The following is a 19,370-nucleotide window of genomic DNA, read 5'->3' as shown; positions in this document are numbered from 1 at the left end:
TGCCAGGATGGAGTGCGCCCCATCCTTCCAGCTGGGGTCCTCTCCAGCCCCACCCCTACTAGGGTCCTAGCCCCGCCTCCACCAGAGCACAGCTAAGGCTGTTTTCAGCACCTCCTTGAAACACAGACCCTGGGGAGGGTCCTGTGGGCCATGACCGCTCCCTTAATCGAGGGTAGAGGCCGGAAAGGCGGCCTTCCTTCCACCATTACTGCTTGCTGAGAAACCCTATTACCATTACCAAGCCAGGAAAAAAGTGTCCGAGGAGGAAGGAGCCCTTTAATGAGGGCTGCTCTGGCCTCCGGAGACATGAGGTGGGGGGAGAGGCTCAGGCCCAGGAAAAAGTCTCCCATCCTGTTTTTGAAGGAGCTGCGGCCCAGTGCTTTTATGAAGTATACCTGTCCAAGGCCTAGGGCCCACAGCTCAGACCCTGGCTCCCCTGCCCTTTCCTCCTTCCTCCCTGATGCCCCCACAGGCTGTTGGCCCCTCCTTAGATATCCAGCTGCCTGTAGCCAGGGTTGTCTGGTACCCAGTTGCTTATTTCATCCTCTGACAACCTCCGGCTTCTGGACAACGTGACTGAGGCACACAGAGACTAGGTTCTACGGGAGCAGAGGCCAATCTCCACTCTGCATGGCTCTACCCAATGAGACCTGGTGGTCCCTGGGTCTCAGGGGTACGGACTCTGCTGATCTGCTGGGACCAGGAAGACAAGTCCCGTTCCCTTTCTTTTTCTCCTCAAGCACAAGGAGCTGAGGCAGGACGAGGTGGCCTTCAAGTCAGAGGACTGAAATCCTCCTGTGAAGCTGTGTGACCTTGGGCAAGTCCCTTCCCCTCTCTGGGCCTCAAGTGGAGATAATAATCACACCCCACGGGGCCTCGGCCAAAGACAAAGAGATTCCTTAGGTTAGAGTTGGTGTTCAACATAGTGGGGATTTTGAGGACCGTCAGTACCAGGCTGCGCTCCCCTTGGGGGTCTGAGAGCCTGGGGCAAAGAGGCCTGCAGGGCCAGCTCCTCCTTGACTGATCTCTCCTCCCCCAGAACCAGCTCCCTCTCTTTCTGGGTTTCTAGGTGACTTGGCTGGCCCCTCTGGATGAGTTCTACTTTAAACTTGCTGCTGCTACTGCCTCTGTATTGGGGGGGGCTCCCACAGGGGCCCCCAGGCAGGAGCCCCCCCGGCCAAGCCCTGCGGGAGGGGCTGTAGCCCCCACCCAATCCAGTGCCCATGGGCCTTCCCCCTCCCATTCATGGATCGCAGATTTCAGGGCACCTGCTGTAGGCCTGGCATTGCAGAGCCCCTCCTCAACTCCCCTGTTTATGGACAACCCCAAGGCTTCTGACTCCTCTGGGCAAATGACCAGCTGTCCCTTTCCCAGTTTTCAGTCAGGAGCCCCCCCCAGGGACAGGCTGTAGGTTGGATCGTGGGGGTCTCCGGCACAAGAAAGGGCTGTTCATGGACTCGCTCTGAAAGGCCAGGATGCTTGGGTCCTCAAAGGAGGTGGCAGGCGCCCAATCTCCCCAGGCTGGAACGGAGGAGGGGCGCCTGCCAGCAGGAGGCCCATTAGCTGGCTAAGTGCTCCCAGGGAGGGGGGACCTCGCTGCTGCAGGAGGGGTGAGGGAAAGTGAGGGCAGAGAAGGGGGTGGGAGTGGCTTTTCCTGCACTCAGCTAAATGCTGCAGGAGTGAGGTGGGGGCAGGGCTCTGCGTCCCCCGGCCCAAGTCTGGCCCTCCAGTGATACTCCCACCCCCGTCCCCGCTCCTCAAAAACCTTAGCGGGCTGACCCCGGCCGGTCGTCAGCAACGCCCTCTATACCCAGTCCCTCCAGCTGCACCCACAATAGCCCCCCTGTCCCCAAGCACCCTTCCCTTACCCCGGGCTTGTCCAGCTGAGCCCCCTAGCGAAGTGCCCAGGTTCAAGTATGCCCCTGCCCCAATCCCTACTCTGGCTGCAGTCGCCACCCCGGCCACCAGGGGGAGCCGACGCGGGGCGGGCGGGCCCGACGTGGTGGGAGGGGGCGGTGCTGTTGTGGCCCCGCCCCCGCCCCGCCCCGCCCGGGCCCCGCCGCCTCTCTGGTCTGTCCGGGACAGACTGGCGGGCAGGCGGACGCTGACGCCGCGGGCCCGGAGCGGGCCGAGTGGAGGGAGCAGTGGCACCGCTGGTCCCCGTCGGGGCTCCGTGGGTCCCCGGCCCACCCCCGGCACGGCCATGGCGGGCGCCAGGCCCGGCGTCCACGCGCTGCAGCTGGAGCCGCCCACCGTGGTGGAGACCCTGCGGCGCGGGAGTAAGTTCATCAAATGGGACGAGGTAAGTGCGGGGAAGTCCTGCTCCGCGCAGATCCGGAGACTACCTCACTCAAACTCAGCCAGATGCCGGGGACCCCCATCCCAGCCTGGCTGCGCTCCGGAAACATGAGTCCCCAATCGTTCCCGTAATGAAGACTTTGTCCCCCACCCCTCACTCCAGTCCCTCAGCTGCGGAAAATTTGGCTTTCCACTCTTTGGCCCGGAGACTTCGAACCCCAATAAATCCCGGCCCCCCTTTTCACTCGTCCCTCCTACCCCTCCCTGACGGTCTAATTCCGGTTCCTCCAACCCTGGTCTAGTCCCCAGACCCTTGCCCGGTACTGGACTATTTGGCTCGAGGACCCTGGCCCCCAATCTGGCCCGGTGCACCTCCCTTCGGGGGGGGGGGGTGCCGCTGGGACCCTACTCTTCCCGGTGCCCTAGTCTGAACGTTCTTCTCCATTCATCACTTTTTCACCCTATTTTGTCTGGCACCACTTTGCCTTGCTTTGGATCCCAGCCCAGCTTCCTGCTCAGGTGGGAGCACCAAGTCACCCCCTCTTGGAGACAGCCCCCTAAGTTTCTCCACCCCTGGGGAACTTTGCGCTCCACTCCTTAGCATGGGGACTTTGAACTACAATAAATCCGGGCCCCCTTTCTACCCACCTTGCCCGGGCCCTCACCTGCGGCTGCTGGGCCCATTCCTGTGCCCCACCCTCATTTCCTACTGCCCCCTCCTCTGCCCTTTGGGCCCCTCGTTCCCCAGGGCCTCCACCCGGCCTGCCTCAGCTTCCTTTCTGCTCCTTCCCACTCAGGCCAGAGGCCTGGAAGTCTCTGGGCTCCTTTCCGGCTGGGTGGGGCTGGTAGGCGTGGGAGCTGGGGGGAGGGGCTGGGGGCGTGGCCTGAAGCAGCAGGTGTGCCTTAGAGGGTGCCTGGACGTCCCAGGGGCCCGGAGAGACCCCTTCTCCCAGACCCGCCTAAAGGGAAAAGTTTCTCCTTTTCCTCCCAGTGTGATAAACCCAAATAAGGAAGTGGGAACAGGGAGAGGGCCCTGCGGGTGGGGTAGGGGGGTGCTGACCAGGACTTGGGCCAGAGAGCAGGGGCCTGGGCTGCCTTTGAAGGCCAGACTTCTGGGGAGGGGCAGGGGGAGACCTGGGGGCATCACTACAGAACTCCCCCCTCCTCACACTGTTGGGGGTCCTGAGCACTAGGGCAGGGTTGGGAATCCCAGAGAGGGACTAAGGACGTTTGTCAGCACAGTGAGGTGGGGAGGTTCAAGTTCCATAGCCCCCTGTCCCCTCTGCCCCCAGATCAGTCAGCTTCCTGTCCCTTGTAAGCAAAGCCTGAGATGGGCGGGGCTGCTGCAGTCCCATCATCCAGAAGAGGAAACTGAGTCTGGAGAGTGGAGACTAATCCTAGGCCCCACATTAGGGTTACTGCTGAGGCTAGGAGCCTGGCAAGCGTCCTGGTTCTCTGCTCCCCAGGCCACCAGACTCTGGAGCCATCCTGCCTGCATGCAAATCCTGGCTCCTCTTTTTGACCTTCCACAAACTACATAGCCTCCCCGTGCCTCTGACTGCTCATTTGTGAAATGGGAAGAGCAATAGTGCATAGCTTGTAGGGCTGTTAGGAGGACTAAGTGAGATCCTAGATATCAAGTGCTTAGAACTGGACCTGGCACACAGTAGGGGCAGCATGAGGGGAGCTGTTGTACTGATGATCAGATTGTCTGCCAGACAGCAAGCAGCAGTTTGAGGGTGACACCAAGGTGAGGTGCGGTTATGTCCTGAGGCAGGAGAGTTCTAGCTGTGGCCCCTTGGCCCCTTGGGCCCTGGTCAAGTTTAAGCCCTGCACGAACCCCCTCTGGCTGCTGGTCCTTAGTTGCCAGGGGTAGCCCTGGGAGTGTGCCAAGGACTAGGCCCTCCTCAGCAAATGGGGCCAGCATATGCTTTCCTGCCCTCTGCGGGACTGTTTGAGGGAGAACAGAGTTCACTCTGATTCCGAGGGCAGGGGTTCCTTTTCTGGAGGGACTCAGTCTATGCTGCGTGAGATGGAGTGAGCTGGGCGGTGCAAAGTGGAGTTAATGGGCTTTGAGGCAGATGTAAGGGATGGCTGGTCGTCATGGGGCTCCTAGGGCCACAGAAAGGCTTTGGGGTCACACTTCTGAACCCTCTGCTTTCATTCCATAAATATTCCCAACGGGGCTGAGTGTGTGTGTGGGGCGGGGGGGCGGGCTCCAGGCGTCAGGGAGCTAGCTCTCCGACCTTATGGGGAAACCGAGCCTGCGGTTGGGGTTCAGGGAGTCCTCCCCAGGGAGGTGGGTCAGATTTCATGTCTAGAGAAGAAAGGAAAGGATATCTTAGCACAGGAACAATAATGTACAAACTGCAAGTGGGGAAAGGGTAGTTAATGGTCCATGTGACAGAGTCTTTAGGGTGAGAGAGAGGTGACACTGGGAGGAGTGTCGGGACCTCAGGACCTCAGCTATGTCCTGAGGACTGTAGGGGGCCACAAAGACCTTTGGGCTGGGTGAAGCTTTGTCTTTGCTCACTGTTAGAAACACTGTGCTGGATGGCCCCAGGGGGTTCAAGGACCATAGCCGTCATTCCCTGACCCCTGCCATCCCATCCCATCCCCAGGAGGCCTCCAGTCGGAACTTGGTGACTCTGCGCGTGGACTCCAATGGCTTCTTCCTGTATTGGACAGGACCCAACATGGTGAGGGTGGGCGCTGGTGCAGCTCACTCAGGTCTTGGGCCCCTGCCCCAGACCCCTACCCCCACCCGCTTCCATGGGGGTGGGGCCCAGCTGCTGGCTGACCTGTTCCACAGCTTGCTGGACAGGAAATGCTAAGAACAGGGGCTGCTGCTGGGGTGACAGCAGGGGGTGGTTATTCTTTGGCCTGGGTGGAGAGCTTGGAGGCTCCCAGCTCTCACCCTGTAGCCTCTGACCCACCTTGGTATCTGGTTTCCCCAGGAGGTGGACACTCTGGACATCAGTTCCATCAGGGACACGCGGACAGGCCGTTATGCCCGCCTGCCCAAAGTGAGTGATGGGGCCTCGGACTAAGCATGGGCGTGAGACACTGGGGACACCTCTCCTCACTCTTGGCTCTCTCGCCTACTCAGGACCCCAAGATCCGCGAGGTGCTGGGTTTTGGAGGCCCTGATGCCCGGCTGGAGGAGAAGCTGATGACAGTGGTAGCTGGGCCAGACCCGGTGAACACAACGTTCTTGAACTTCATGGCTGTGCAGGACGACACAGCCAAGGTGGGCTGGGGCCGAGGGTCATCCTGGGAAGCCACCACCTCACTTGCTGAGTCAGCCATCACTTAGTGAGAGCCTGTTGTATAGTAGGCTGTTCTCTGCCCCTAATTCTAATCATCCTCTAACAGAACAGTACTTAAGCACTTACTGTGTACCACAGGCGGTTCTGGGTGTGGGCTGTGGCTGGGCCAACTCCTCTGTCCCCCACTTACCCCCTCCCCCTGCATCTTGATCCCTCAGGTCTGGACTGAGGAGCTGTTCAAGCTGGCTATGAACATCCTGGCTCAGAACGCCTCCAGGAACACCTTCCTGCGCAAAGCGTGAGCCCCGGGCTTGCCTGGGGGACATTGTGGGTGCAGGTGGCCTTTCCCAGGGTGTGACCCTTTTGCCTATCTCCCCAGATACACAAAGCTGAAGCTGCAGGTGAACCAGGATGGACGAATCCCAGTCAAGAAGTGAGTGCCCCTTCCCCTCTGCACCTTCTCTCCTGTCCCGACCTTGGTGACCTTTGCCCCACTGACCTTGACCCCTCCCACTCATTCAGCATCCTGAAGATGTTCTCAGCAGACAAGAAACGGGTGGAGACTGCACTAGAATCATGTGGCCTCAATTTTAACCGGGTGAGGGATCTGGGGGCAGGGGACAGGCTGGATGGGTGTCATGGTGAGTACCTGCTCTTTTGGGGTTGGCTGCCCCTGGGTTCTCACCCCACACTCCTCGGCCCCCAGAGCGAGTCCATCCGGCCTGATGAGTTTTCCTTGGAAATCTTTGAGCGGTTCCTGAACAAGTTGTGTCTGCGGCCGGACATTGACAAGATCCTGCTGGAGATGTAAGCAGGGTTGGGTCTGCCTACCCGCTCCTGGTGCTCTGTGCCGGCCTAGCTCTGCTCGGGGGTTCCTTTCAGCCCAGGAGGGAAGTGGAGCGGTTGGGGGTTCCAGTGCATGGGGCTATGGCTGAGCTCAGAACCACTTTGTCTGCAGCTGTGTAGTGGACAGCTCTCTGCCACCCCTTTGCCGGGGTTACTTTCATCGGCCCATGCTGGGGATGAGAACTGAGTGGCTCAGACGGTTGTGGGACTTGCCTGAGCTTACACAGCAATTGAAGGCTGGAGCTGAGATTGGGCCCAGGGTCTAGAGGTATGGCACAGCAGGCCAAGCACTTGGTGGCTTCCACAGCCTTTGCTAGTGCCAATATCAGTGCCAAGTGGTCAGGAGAGCAGATGGGGAAACTGAGGCTCAGAGGGGCAGTGACTTGCCCAAGTCCCAGTCAGTGGGTGCTAACGCCCTCTGCTAGGGTGTGGACTTGGAGCAGGGGCTGGTGAGGCTTCAGCTTGACCTGGCTTTCCACGCCCGTCAGAGGTGCCAAGGGCAAGCCATACCTCACACTAGAACAGCTCATGGACTTCATCAACCAGAAGCAAAGGGACCCAAGACTCAATGAAGTGCTCTACCCGCCCCTGGGGCCCTCCCAGGCCCGGCTGCTCATCGAGAAGTATGAGCCCAACAAGCAGTTCCTGGAGCGAGGTGAGCTGGTGAGGGGGCGGCGGGCGGTGGAAGGGATGGCGTAGCTGCCCCTGACCCTGCTGACCCTACCTACCCCCAGACCAGATGTCCATGGAGGGCTTCAGCCGCTACCTAGGAGGCGAGGAGAACGGCATTCTGCCCCTGGAGGCCCTGGATCTGAGCGCAGACATGACCCAGCCGTTAAGCGCCTACTTCATCAACTCCTCACACAATACCTATCTCACGGGTGAGCGAGCTGCCCTTTGCCCTCGGCTGGCAGGGAGGGAGGGATGGCATCCACAGCTTCTGCCCTCTGGCCCTTATGCTGCCTCCCTCCTTTTGGGGTGGCCAGTGCGAGGGATGCAAGCATGGAATAACCCCAGGGGAGCAGGGCTTCTCTGCATGGGTGTGTGTCATGGGTGGTCCAGAAGGCTTTCCGGGGGAAGGGCTGAGGCCTCCATCAGCTGGCTTTGGGAAGGAATAGCCTGTGCAAAGGCCCAGAACAGGAGACTGCTTGGTGCTTTTAAGAAGCAGAAAGGAGGCCAGAGGGGTGGGGTGGGGGCTGGGGCAGGTAGAAGCAGAAGGCAGGCCGGCCAGCAAGAAGGAGGCAGCAGGGAAGGAATTCGGATTTATCCTAAGTGGTCAGGAAAGGCTTTTTGGAGGGTGTTAAGCAGGGGGAGGTGATGTGGGCTGGTATGTTTTTAGAAGAATGACACCAGGTGCTCTGCAGAGATTAGATGGGAGGCAGGGAGGGGCCTGCTGTCTCCAGGCAGGAGGTGATGGAAGCTGTTCCAGGGCAGTGATGGTGGAGGGAGAAAAGCAAAATGAGGGGCCATGGAGGTGTTGGAGATGACTCCCCATTCAGGCTGGTGGGATGCAAGGCAATGGTGGGTGTTTATGTGAGAGAGAGTGAGCCCTGGCGAAGGAACCAACCCGTCAGCCGCGACGGGTAGACACCAACTGCCCGGACTGGGTAGGCTCCCGGGGCTGGTGGTGGGGCCTGGGCCCTGCCCTGGAGATGTGGTACTGATTCCATCGTCAGTTAAAGAGTGATCGAGGGCTGGCCAGACAGCGTGTGCCAGAGCTGCGCCTGGCCACCGTGGGGGCTTCTGTGTCCCCAGCCTGGCCTGGTTCAGCACAGGCCTGGGGAGGAGGGGGAGGAGCCAGGTTGGCAGAGCAACTGTGGTGATGGAGCCTTGCCTCCAGCGGGACAGCTGGCTGGGACCTCGTCCGTGGAGATGTACCGGCAGGCACTGCTGTGGGGCTGCCGCTGCGTGGAGCTGGACGTGTGGAAAGGACGGCCACCCGAGGAGGAGCCCTTTATCACCCACGGCTTCACTATGACCACGGAGGTGCCACTGCGGGATGTGCTCGAGGCCATTGCTGAGACTGCCTTCAAAACTTCACCTTACCCCGTCATCCTCTCCTTCGAGAACCACGTGGACTCGTGAGTGGGCCCCTGACCCTAGATATCCCAGCAGCCTCTAATCTGGAGGTCTCTGACCTGGGGACCCCTGATAAACCCAGAGACAGCCTCCCATTGTGTCCTGTTGGTCTGCTCTTATGACCTCCGACCCTGGGGATCTCAGCTTTATCACCGGGACCTCTGACCTCTGACCTTGGCCCCACAGGGCGAAGCAGCAGGCCAAGATGGCTGAGTACTGCCGCTCCATCTTTGGGGATGCGCTGGTCATTGACCCACTGGACAAGTACCCGGTAGGTATGGGGACTTGGAGCTGCAGCAGGGCGGGGGGGGAGGGCGCCCCAGCAGGCCCTGACCTGTCTGTGCCCACCAGCTGGCCCCAGGGGTCCCCCTGCCCAGCCCCCAGGACCTGATGGGCCGCATCCTGGTGAAGAATAAGAAGCGGCACCGGCCCAGCACTGGCGTCCCTAACAGCTCCGTGCGCAAACGACCCCTGGAACAGAGCAACTCGGCCCTGAGCGAGAGCTCCGCTGCCACTGAGCCCTCCTCACCCCAGCTCGGTATGGCCCTGGCCTGACCTCTGATCCCAGTCCTGACCTTAGCTTCCCACCTCACTGAGCCCAACCCTGCCTTCTCTCAACATGACCTCCCTCGTCACCAAGCCACTCACCACCTCTTAGCTGAGGATGGGACCTCTGACCCCTGGCCCCAGGCACTCACCTCACACTGAACTGTGCCCCAGTTAGATTTGGCTCCATCCAACTTCTGACCCCTCAACCTCAACCTCCCCCCTCCCAGGGCCTTTTCTTCAACCAGGTTATGACTCTGACCTCTGACCTCCGTCACCCACATCCCCATGCTCCGGCTGTGATCCTCAGACCTCTGACTTCTGTCCTGTGACCCCCACTGAGTCTGCCCACATAGCTGGTTATAATTTCAGCTAACCCTTGACTTCTCACTTTAGCGAAGTCCTCCTGGTAGCTGACCCCTGACTGCTCACCTCACTGAGCCCTCTCATTGGGGTGTCTCTGACCCCTGACTTAGAATCCCACCGTATCATCCCTTACCCGCACTGTCAAGGCTGTTGTACCCCCATTCCTGGCTTCTCACCCTTCTAAGCCACACTACCTCCCTCCCTCCCTGATGGCTACAACTTTGGACCCTGATCTTTAACCTTTCTGCATCCTCCTGCATCCAACTCCTGACCTCTGCCCTCTCCCCGAGCCACACTGCCCTGCCATGAGAATCCCCTTGACTTCACCATTGAGTCACCTCCACACACACTGGGCACAACCCCTCCCAGCTCCTTGTGTCTATGCGTGTGCCTTGACCCCCCCTCGGTGGCCCCATCCTCTGCAGGGTCCCCCAGCTCCGACAGCTGCCCAGGCCTGAGCAATGGGGAGGAGGCAGGACTTGAGAAGCCCGGTCTAGAGCCTCAGAAGTCTCTGGGTGAGGAGGGGCCGCAGCGGGGCCCTGATCTTGGCCCTGCCGACCGTGAGGATGAGGAAGAGGATGAAGAAGAGGAGGAGCAGACGGACCTTAAAAAGCCTACCACAGATGAGGTCAGGCCTGCCGGTGGGAATGGGGGCAGGCACCATGTGTCCGTTTCCCAAGTGTTGGCTGAGCACTGATTGTGTGCTGGGCATGGCACTGGGGGCTGGCTCCAGCCATGGTTAGGCTTTCTCTGTTCTTCTGGGGTTCAAGGGGGAGGGGCATGTGGAGTGGGGGGGAGGGGTCTTACATAAACAGGCATGGAAGCAAGTGTGAAATTGTGCTCCTGACATTGGCTGGGAAGGGGTGAGTTAGGGTGCAGAATGGTGGGAGGAAGGGGAGTCTGAGCTGGGCAGGGAGGTTGGACGAACAGATGCGAGGAAGAGGGAACACCTGTGGTAGGGCTGGAGCGTGTGGGCGCAGGGCAGGGGGCAGGGGGGTGGGGGAGGCGCGGTGCTGTGTAGATGGGGCAGTACTGAGGAGTTCTGAGGAGGGAGGTGACAGAAAAGTCACTCATGAGGTCAAACTTGGGAGGGACCCAGAACAGGAAAGGGTGTGGGCAGGAGTGGCTGAGCTCAGCATCACAGGGGTTGAGTTTGAGTTTTGTGAGCCCCCTGAGAGGAGATGGCAAGGTGGTGGTTGGAAATAATGGCGAGGGTTGGAAACTGGGGGCCTCTCTGCATGTGGATAATTGAACTCCTGGGGTCGGGTGAGGAGTTCCAGCTTCCAGTATCAGGGAGGCAGGAGGCAAAGCAAAAGGGTGGGGTCCAGAGCACGTTGGCCAGGACCCAGGGAGAAGGCTGCATGACAGACGGGCCCGGGCCTGACACAGGCCATAACGGGGCTGGGACCTTGCTGAGGCTACACTGCAGGGTGCTGTGATTGCCAGGGGGGGAAAAGGGTCAGCTCCTCCTTCACGGTGTGGGGGCAGGTGAGGGAACTTCTACCTGATGGCTGGGGGGCATGGCACTGCTGACCCTGTGTTTGGGGGCCACAGGGCACCGCCAGCAGTGAGGTCAATGCCACTGAAGAAATGTCAACACTTGTTAACTACATCGAGCCTGTCAAGTTCAAGTCCTTTGAGGCTGCTCGAAGTGAGTGGGGTGGGAGATGGTGGGATTGGGAGCCAGCTTGGCCCAGGCAGGACTGACGCCCTCCCACTGCTCACCCCTCAGAGAGGAACAAGTGCTTCGAGATGTCATCCTTCGTGGAGACCAAAGCCATGGAGCAGCTGACCAAGAGCCCCATGGAGTTTGTGGAGTATCCTTTGGTGGTGCTGGGGCAAGTGGGCCTGGCCAGGGGCACAGAGGCCTGCTTATGCCGCCCAGACAGGTCCTGACCCTCCAGCACCTGTCTGGGTTTGGGGTGGGCCTGGGAGACTGCACAGGGGCTAGGCCAAGAAGCGGGGGGTCAAAGGGAAAGCTTGAGCCCAAGCTGGGAGGCAGGCTCAGAGGATTTGAGGCCGGGCCTGGAGGAAGGCGGCGGGCGAGTGCACGGCATGGCCCCTGACTGCCAACCTCAGATACAACAAGCAGCAGCTCAGCCGTATCTACCCCAAGGGCACCCGTGTGGATTCGTCCAACTACATGCCACAGCTCTTCTGGAACGTGGGCTGCCAGCTTGTGGCGCTCAACTTCCAGACCCTGGGTGAGCACTGCCCTGCTTCAACCATGATCCCTGGTCCCCAACCTCACCGACTTCTGCCCCATGATCCTGTTAATCTTGTTTGAACAGACCTCTGACTCTGCTAATGCTAGATTCGCAAACTGAACCGAGACTTGGTTAACCCCAGCTCCTGACCTCGGTGGACCCTAAACCCTTCCCCCGTCCGATCTTTCTTGAGTCGGGACCCCTGATGCCATTTGATCTGCCCCTAATGATCCCTGGTCCCCCCTCTGCATGGCACTGTCCTTCCTGACTCCTCACCCTTCCCATGTCGCCCCCAGATGTGGCGATGCAGCTCAATGCAGGCGTGTTCGAGTACAATGGGCGCAGTGGCTACCTGCTTAAGCCTGAGTTCATGCGGCGGCCCGACAAGTCCTTTGACCCGTTCACCGAGGTCATCGTGGACGGCATTGTGGCCAATGCCTTGCGGGTCAAGGTGTGGCCGAGGAGGGCTCGGGCCAGGGTGTCCTGGGGACGGGAGTGTCAGCAGCCGCCTCACCCTCTTGGCTTCCCCCAGGTGATCTCCGGGCAGTTCCTGTCCGACAGGAAGGTGAGCATCTATGTGGAGGTGGATATGTTTGGCCTCCCTGTCGACACGCGGCGCAAGTACCGCACGCGGACCTCTCAGGGGAACTCGTTCAACCCTGTGTGGGATGAGGAGCCCTTTGACTTCCCCAAGGTGAGCCTGGCGCCGCCCAGACCTACTGAGCTGTACTGTGGGGGACAGGAACCAGGTACACTAGTGGCAGTTGGGCGTGGGAAGGTGGGGGTGCCGAGGGACCTCAAGGCTGGGCCTGTCACCTCCAGGCCCCACCCCAGGTCCTGCATGTCCCAGGGTCAAGTCTCGGGCTCCCTGCCCTCTGTAAGGTGAGAGAAGAGAATAGGAAGGTAAGACTGCAGGAAGTCCCATGGTCCCCCATGAAGAGTGGGCACATCGCGCCCCATCTCCCAGGCAGGAAGAAGTGGCCTGAGGTCACAGCCACCAGCTCATACCGGCACAAATGGACTGGACCTCTGTGCCCAGCCAGGGTGGAGTGTGGCCTCAGTCTCAGACTCCTGGCTCATTCTGCAGTTTCTAAGCTGGCTATGACCAGACCTATCGCACTATAGCAGTGCCTGGAGGGGTAGGTCTGCCTGTTCTCTCGGCTTAAGGCTCTGATGGCTGCTGTCCATCCATTTTGCCATGCCATGGAGGTGTGGGTCCACCATTGACTCGGTGGTGATGGTGACCGATGGTCCCCTCTGTTGGCCTTGGTGGCTGTGGTCAGCTGTGGCTCAGTGGCCACCTTGGCTGTGGGTCTGCTCCATGGCTCAACACCGTCTGGGCCCTCAGGTGGTGCTGCCCACGCTGGCTTCGCTGCGTATCGCGGCTTTTGAGGAGGGAGGCAAGTTTGTGGGGCACCGGATCCTGCCCGTCTCTGCCATCCGCTCAGGTGAGGCCATTTGGACTCTGGGCAGCACAGGGGCAGTGTGTGAGGGGACCTAGTGGGGCCCATTCACCTTGTCCTCCCACCCTCCCAGGGTACCACTACATCTGCCTGCGAAATGAGGCCAACCAACCGCTGTGCCTGCCAGCTTTGCTCATCTACACCGAGGCCTCTGACTACATCCCCGACGACCACCAGGGTGAGCTGCAGGGGCAGGCTGGGCAGGGTGGGGGACACGGGTGCCCCCAGGGCCTGGGAACGACTGAGCCAGGTGGCCCCAATGGAGGGTGGGTTCTGCGGTCCCTCCTTGAGACTAGAGCTGGTGGGGAGGGTGTGGCTCTGGGGGTTCTGTCTCCAAGGCCCTTGCGCTCTGCCCCCACCCAGACTATGCAGAGGCCCTGATCAACCCCATCAAGCACGTCAGCCTGATGGACCAGAGGGCCAAGCAGCTGGCTGCCCTTATTGGGGAGAGGGAGGTGAGCCAGGGCAGGTTGGGGGCAGGTGGGTGGGAGGCAGCACGGCTCCGACTCATCTGAAGCCTGGGGACTGCTGGGAGTGTGGGTGGGTGGGGTGGTGAGGCTGACCTCACAGGCCCTGGTGGAGAAGCACCCTATAGCCTTCCCCCTCTCTTCCACCTGCACTAGCCCGGCCCACGCCCAGCGGGTGGTCTGGTTCCTCTCCCTGAGAGGGGCTATTCACTGCCTTACATCAAAGGCCAACAGCTGCCTTTACCCACCCCCCCCTCCTCGGCCTGGAGGGTCTGCTCCCCTTTCTGAATTCTTCTCTCACCCATACCAGAAAAGAAAGCCAAGTGAATGCTGAGCGGCAGCTCTCTGCCTGGCCCGGTGCGAGCTCTTTCACCAACTTGGCTCATATAATCCTCCCACCACCTGAGTTTGCTACCCCCAGGGTAGAGATGGGGACATTGAGGGTCTGAGTCAAAAAGATCCAACCTTCGGCCTTTCGGCCACGCTGCACGATGTGGGGCTTCTGGCCTCTTGCCTCTCTCATCTGGTAGTCTCAGTGGCCCTGGGTTACTCTCCACATTGTAAGGAGGTAGAAACCACTCCTTTTGCATGGGAGAGGCCTTCAGAACAGACCTGGGCTAGAGTTCTTGCAGCTGCACGTAGGATCAAAGCTGGGGTGCAGCATTTGCCATTTTATTAGGGCAGTTGGAAGCCACAGAAGCTTTTAAAATGGGTCCTGGGAGTCATGAGATGGCAGTGGCTTCTGTGGGGAGGGGTCAGGAGCAGAGGCTTGCCCGCACATCTAGACCCAGTCCCAGCGGGCCTGCGGCAGGCAGGGGAGAGGCGACTGCTTGAAGCTGTTAGTTAGAGAAGCTGGTGCCCACTCTGCGGTCACTTCCTTCGTTGATTTAATCAGGAGCTAAGAAACAAGGAAGATGAGCAGCTGTGGGCAAGGGTGGAGGTGGACTCAGAGAGAGGAGGAGACTTGGGGTTAGGCCAAGGCTTACCAGAACAATCTGGAAGTTCCTGAGCATTTGCAGCGGGGCCTGGCATCCTAGAGACACCATCTCACATTATCTTCACCACACCCCGTGTAGAAAAGTGGTTTAGCCATGCTTGTTTTGTACCTCTTATTTCTGATGTAGTTCTCTTAACGGCCCCATGTTACAGATGAGGAGTCCAGGGCCAGACGGGTGGACGGAGGCAGACCAGGGGCATTGGGCAGCCCTGGGAGGTTGGGAAGGACAAAAGGGCCTGTAGACATCAGCATTTCTGGAAAGAACATTCTGCTTTCTCCCCCACAGGCTCAGGCTGGCCCGGAGACATGCCAGGAGACCCAGTCTCAGCAGCTGGGGTCCCAGCCAACCCCAAACCCCACACCCAGCCCACTGGACACCTCCCCCCGCCGGCCCCCAGGTCCTGTCACCTCCCCCACCAGTCCCTCCCTCAGCAGCCCAGGTAAGCGGCAGGACTGAGGAGTGTAGCTTCGCTGTCCTCTCCTCCAGCGTTTCATAGCCCTGCCTCTGCTTTCCAGGTCAGCGGGATGATCTCATTGCCAGTATCCTCTCAGGTAGGGGCAGGGCTGTTATGGGGGTGGTACCTGTTCTGGGCTGGATCTACCCAAGGGGACGGGGCCACTCCTGGAGGGTGTGTGGTGCTCCTGCTGGGTTGCCTTGCCCCAGTCCAGCTCACCTGTGTTCTGCTGCTCTCAGAAGTGGCCGTGGCCCCACTGGATGAGTACCGAAGCCACAAGGCTCTGGTGAAGCTCAAGAGCCGGCAAGAGCGAGACCTGCGGGAGCTGCACAAGAAGCATCAACGGAAGGCAGTTGCCCTCACTCGCCGATTGCTGGACAGCCTGGCCCAGGCCCGGGCTGAGGGCAGGTGCCGGCACCAGCCAGGTGTCCTGTGAGTGTCCAGCCTGCCTGTGTGCTGCATGCATCGATATGAAATGGGGGGTAGACTGCATGTAGGTTTCTGCTTCTGCGCTATGTGGGCATGGAGGGTGGCCAAGGATTGCTCCTTGACCCCCAGGGAGGAAGGTTTAGTGCAAGGAAGAGAGAAGAGGCTTCCCACACTTGGTCGCACTCTTCCCACCTGGAGGCGATACCTCATTAGAAGACCCCTAGGAGGAGCATGTGTTTCAAGAGACTGTTGCTCAGACTGACTCCCATTATTTGGGTGGAGCGAACTGGCCTCTTCATTGGCATAACAAACCCCGCCCCCGACCTGGTGTCTGCTGTTGCCAGCCGGGATATGCCCTGCCCCCCGCCCCCCTGCCAGTCTGTCCCTGTGATGACAGAGCATCACCCCGAGGGGTTCTTCCCACAGAGGCAGGGAGGACAAGAAGGAGGAAGAGGAAGAACTGAAACGGTATCAAGAGTTCCAGAAGAGACAGGTGCAGAGTCTGTTGGAGCTGCGGGAGGCCCAGGCAGATGCAGAGGCTGAGCGGAGGCTGGAGTACCTGAGACAGGTGGGCTGTGGGGTATGGGGGCTTGGTATGTGGTGGTGAGGAAGAGCCTGCCTCCTGCACAGACCTGTCATCAACCTGTCTCACCTCTTGGCTACCTGTGTCCACAGGCTCAGCAACGGCTCAAGGAGATTGTCCTGGATGCTCACACAACTCAGTGCAAGAGGCTGAAGGAGATGAATGACAGGTGAAGGCAGAGGATCTCGTGTGGGTGGGGCAGGGAACTCCCTGGTGCCCAGATGAGGGCAGAGCCCCCGGTCCTGCCACTCACCCTTCCTCTTCTCTCACCTGCTCTTCCAGAGAGAAGAAGGAACTGCAGAAGATACTGGACAGGAAACGCCACAACAGTATCTCAGAGGCCAAGACAAGGGAGAAACATAAGAAGGAAGCGTAAGGGCATCAGGGCCAGGAGCCATTTGGGTGTTGGGCAGGCAGGGCTGGGCACATGACACTGAGCCCATCCTGCCTTGCTCCTGTGCAGGGAACTGACGGAGATTAACCGTCGGCACATCACTGAGTCGGTCAACTCCATCCGTCGGGTGAGTAAGGCTCAGGTGCCACCCTAGCCCACCCTCTTCCCTCGGGGCTGACCTGGTGTGATGTCACCGTAGAGGGGCTTCTAGAGCCTTTCCTTCCAAGCCCCAAACCCCCTCACCCACATTATCTCCAAAGCCAACTGTCTGCAACAGTGCCCATGACTTTGGAGTCAGGCTGGAGCATTACTATAAAGGTCATCTCAGAACCCTGGCCACACAACTCTGGGAGCCCGGCCCCTCCCTTCGAGACCCTTGGCTGAGCCCCTGTCCCCTCCACTGACAGCTGGAGGAGGCCCAGAAGCAGCGGCATGAACGCCTTGTGGCTAGCCAGCAGCAGGTCCAACAGCAGCTGGCAGAAGAGGAGCCCACGGTGAGGCCTTGGGTGTGGTGGCCTGGTGGGTGGCAGGCAGAGTGCTGGGTGGCCTGTGCTGTGATACGCCTCCTCCCGTAGCTGCTGGCCCAGCTGGCCCAGGAGTGTCAGGAGCAGCGGGCAAGGCTGCCCCAGGAGATCCGCCGGAGCCTGCTAGGCGAGATGCCGGAGGGGCTGGGGGACGGGCATCTGGTGGCCTGTGCCAGCAACGGTCACGCGCCTGGGAGCAGCGGGCACCTGTCTGGCGCTGACTCGGAGAGCCAAGAGGAGAATACGAAGCTCTGAACTGGCTGAGCAAGAGGTGGCCACAGGGCCAGGGTGGGCACTGGGAGGAGGGCTGGAGGCTAAGACACTAATGCTCTCTCTTTTTTTTTTTTTTTTTAACTTTTTATCTTTAGAAATTTTATTTTTTTAAACTGAGGCGAGCATCCCACACTAACTCCCTTTCTTCACCCTCCTGGGATCCCATTAGTCCCCAACCCCTCCTTCCTGCCCTCAGTCCTAGGGAAGGTGCTGGGTCACTCCTGGCCAAAGAGGCCTGGGTGGGGGCCTTATCCCCCATGACACCCACACCCCAGAGTCGGAGCAGTCTCCCTCACTTCCCCAGGGAACACTGGGTGGAGACTTCGAGCTCTGGGAAGTAGGGGTCACATTCTTTCTCTATTCTCTGGGGATTTTTTTACATGAATAAAAGTGGATTTCAGGGACCCTGTGTGCAGCGTGGTTTGGAGTGGCACAGTGCTGGAGAGGACCCAGGTCCCTAGGCTTGCTCTTCCATTTCTTCTGGGGCCTCAGTTTCCTCATCTATAAAATGGGCTTGTAGGCACTGTGGGGTTGAGGTCAGGCCCCCAGCAGAGTTACTGGGTTTGAACCTTGAGATCTCCTTGCGAGGGGCCTGCAGATCTTCTCAGTGACATGACATGAGAGACCCTCTGGCCTCCCCCTCTATGTTCTCTGCCTCTGGACCTTACTTTTCTCCCTCCTGCGCTCTTCTTGTCCTCTCTTCACAGAGACTTAGGCCTCTGCTTCAGGAAGCCTTCCCTGCCCACCCCCTTCCTGTTGCCTGATATGACCTGAGTGCCCAGCATCTTCCGCTGAGGCTGCTCTGGGCTCCTCACAGGCAGTTGACTCTGCATGGGGAGGTGGACTAGGGAGTGGAGCTGGGCAGCTCATGACCTGCCTGGCATCAGAGGAGCCGGGCTCTCAGTGATAGGTGGGAAGTGGGTGGGCCTGGCAGTGACCCTTGGGAGAAGGGAAGCTGACCGTCATAGACACGGGCTGGGAGTCCCAGCATCCTCTCATCCCTATGAGGGAGATGTTATGCCTGTTTTACAGATGAGGAAACTGAGGCCCAAAGCAGAAGTCACGTGCCAGGCCAAGTCAAGACGTCCTGACCTGGAGGCAGGGCAGGCCTGGACTCTATGGCACACAGTCTGCAGCCAGCCTGGAGGACCTGCTCCATGCCTTCCCCTCCTGCCTCAGGACAGCGTGGAGTGGCAGAGACCCCGCAGCGAGGGTGTGGCTGGGTTCTGCTGCAGGGTCAGGCTGGCGTTCCTTCAAGGCCTCTCCCAGCTTCCTGGCAGAGCTTCCCGGGCTGACTGCCTCCCTCCTCCAGAGGAAGGCAGCCTCTTATCTGGGCTTATCTCCTGCCAATTGAGTGTTTTCTTTCTTTGTTTTTGCTGCAGCCTCAGGCAAACAGATGAGGTGGGGTAGTCAGAAACTGGACTTCCAGAGTGGGGTTCTCCCAAGGAAGGCAACCTTTACCCTGGGCCCTGCTCCCTTAGGGTCAGTACCATCGCCCAGGCCTTCCCTGCTTCTGTGGTCAGGCCTTGTCCTATTCCCTAATCTGCCCACTGCATTGCGTGTCCAGGGCCCTCAGCAGCCAACTCCTATCTTCTTGGCTGGCCTCCACTTATTAAAACACTACACGTCAGTCCCCCGGTCCTCAACGACCAAACTCAACTCCTGGGTATGATATTAAAGCCCCTCAGAAGGCTGGCCTCTGCTGCTACCCCTATTTTTCCATGGATCCACTCTGCCCAGAACAGTCCCTCACCCATCTCCCCCTCAAGTCCCAGCTCTAACTCACGTCCCTGACTTTCCCCTGGCAGAGGGAGCCGCCCTCACCCTGGTTCCAGCCCCTTAGAGCTGGCAGTAACTTCACTCTGAGAAGCTGAATCTCTTGCCAGGAAGCTTCGGAAGGCAAGAGCTGTGTATTAATTCATCTCTGTATACCCAGTACAAATCACTGGCTGGTCTATAGGGGGCGCCAATAAATCTTTCTGGAATTGAGCTAGCTCTGCTCCCAGGTCCTGATGAAGCTTCTCTGGTTCCCTAGTGATCACTCTATTCACAGTCCTTGGCCGAGCCTTCCGCCGCCCCCTCCCCCGCCTGCGCGCCCTGCCAGTTCCCTGAGCAGCGCTGGCCCCAGGCCGGCCACACAGTAGCTGCTCTGAAGGACTGACCCAAATAGGAAC

At 59.6% G+C, this 19,370-nt stretch overlaps 1 protein-coding gene across 1 annotated transcript; it reads left to right on the top strand.

Moving 5' to 3' along the window:
- The first annotated feature begins 2,057 nt into the window (after nucleotides 1-2,057).
- PLCB3 (phospholipase C beta 3) lies at nucleotides 2,058-19,185 on the top strand. The gene is made up of 32 exons (XM_033120776.1): nucleotides 2,058-2,302; nucleotides 4,920-4,997; nucleotides 5,256-5,324; nucleotides 5,408-5,548; nucleotides 5,786-5,865; nucleotides 5,947-6,000; nucleotides 6,090-6,165; nucleotides 6,274-6,374; nucleotides 6,902-7,068; nucleotides 7,148-7,294; nucleotides 8,254-8,494; nucleotides 8,679-8,763; nucleotides 8,844-9,030; nucleotides 9,830-10,032; nucleotides 10,959-11,055; nucleotides 11,137-11,221; nucleotides 11,484-11,608; nucleotides 11,908-12,062; nucleotides 12,144-12,305; nucleotides 12,960-13,059; nucleotides 13,148-13,252; nucleotides 13,438-13,529; nucleotides 14,825-14,978; nucleotides 15,055-15,090; nucleotides 15,233-15,425; nucleotides 15,849-15,990; nucleotides 16,098-16,174; nucleotides 16,288-16,377; nucleotides 16,469-16,526; nucleotides 16,807-16,893; nucleotides 16,975-17,194; nucleotides 18,229-19,185. The coding sequence occupies exons 1-31, from the start codon at nucleotides 2,204-2,206 to the stop codon at nucleotides 17,176-17,178; spliced, it is 3,690 nt and encodes a 1,229-aa protein (XP_032976667.1). The 5' UTR covers nucleotides 2,058-2,203; the 3' UTR covers nucleotides 17,179-17,194; nucleotides 18,229-19,185.
- The last annotated feature ends 185 nt before the right edge of the window (nucleotides 19,186-19,370 follow it).

Source organism: Rhinolophus ferrumequinum, chromosome 11 (assembly GCF_004115265.2).
Source record: "Rhinolophus ferrumequinum isolate MPI-CBG mRhiFer1 chromosome 11, mRhiFer1_v1.p, whole genome shotgun sequence".
Classification (NCBI taxonomy): domain Eukaryota; kingdom Metazoa; phylum Chordata; class Mammalia; order Chiroptera; family Rhinolophidae; genus Rhinolophus; species Rhinolophus ferrumequinum.
This window is presented reverse-complemented; position numbering and strand designations above follow the sequence as displayed.

Coding starts and splice junctions, on each gene's coding strand:
- PLCB3 (XM_033120776.1), top strand. CDS start 2,204: ATGGCGGGCGCCAGGCCCGGCGTCCACGCGCTGCAGCTGGAGCCGCCC. Junction 7,069..7,147: donor CAAGCAGTTCCTGGAGCGAG/GTGAGCTGGTGA, acceptor ACCTACCCCCAG/ACCAGATGTCCATGGAGGGC. Junction 12,306..12,959: donor AGCCCTTTGACTTCCCCAAG/GTGAGCCTGGCG, acceptor CTGGGCCCTCAG/GTGGTGCTGCCCACGCTGGC.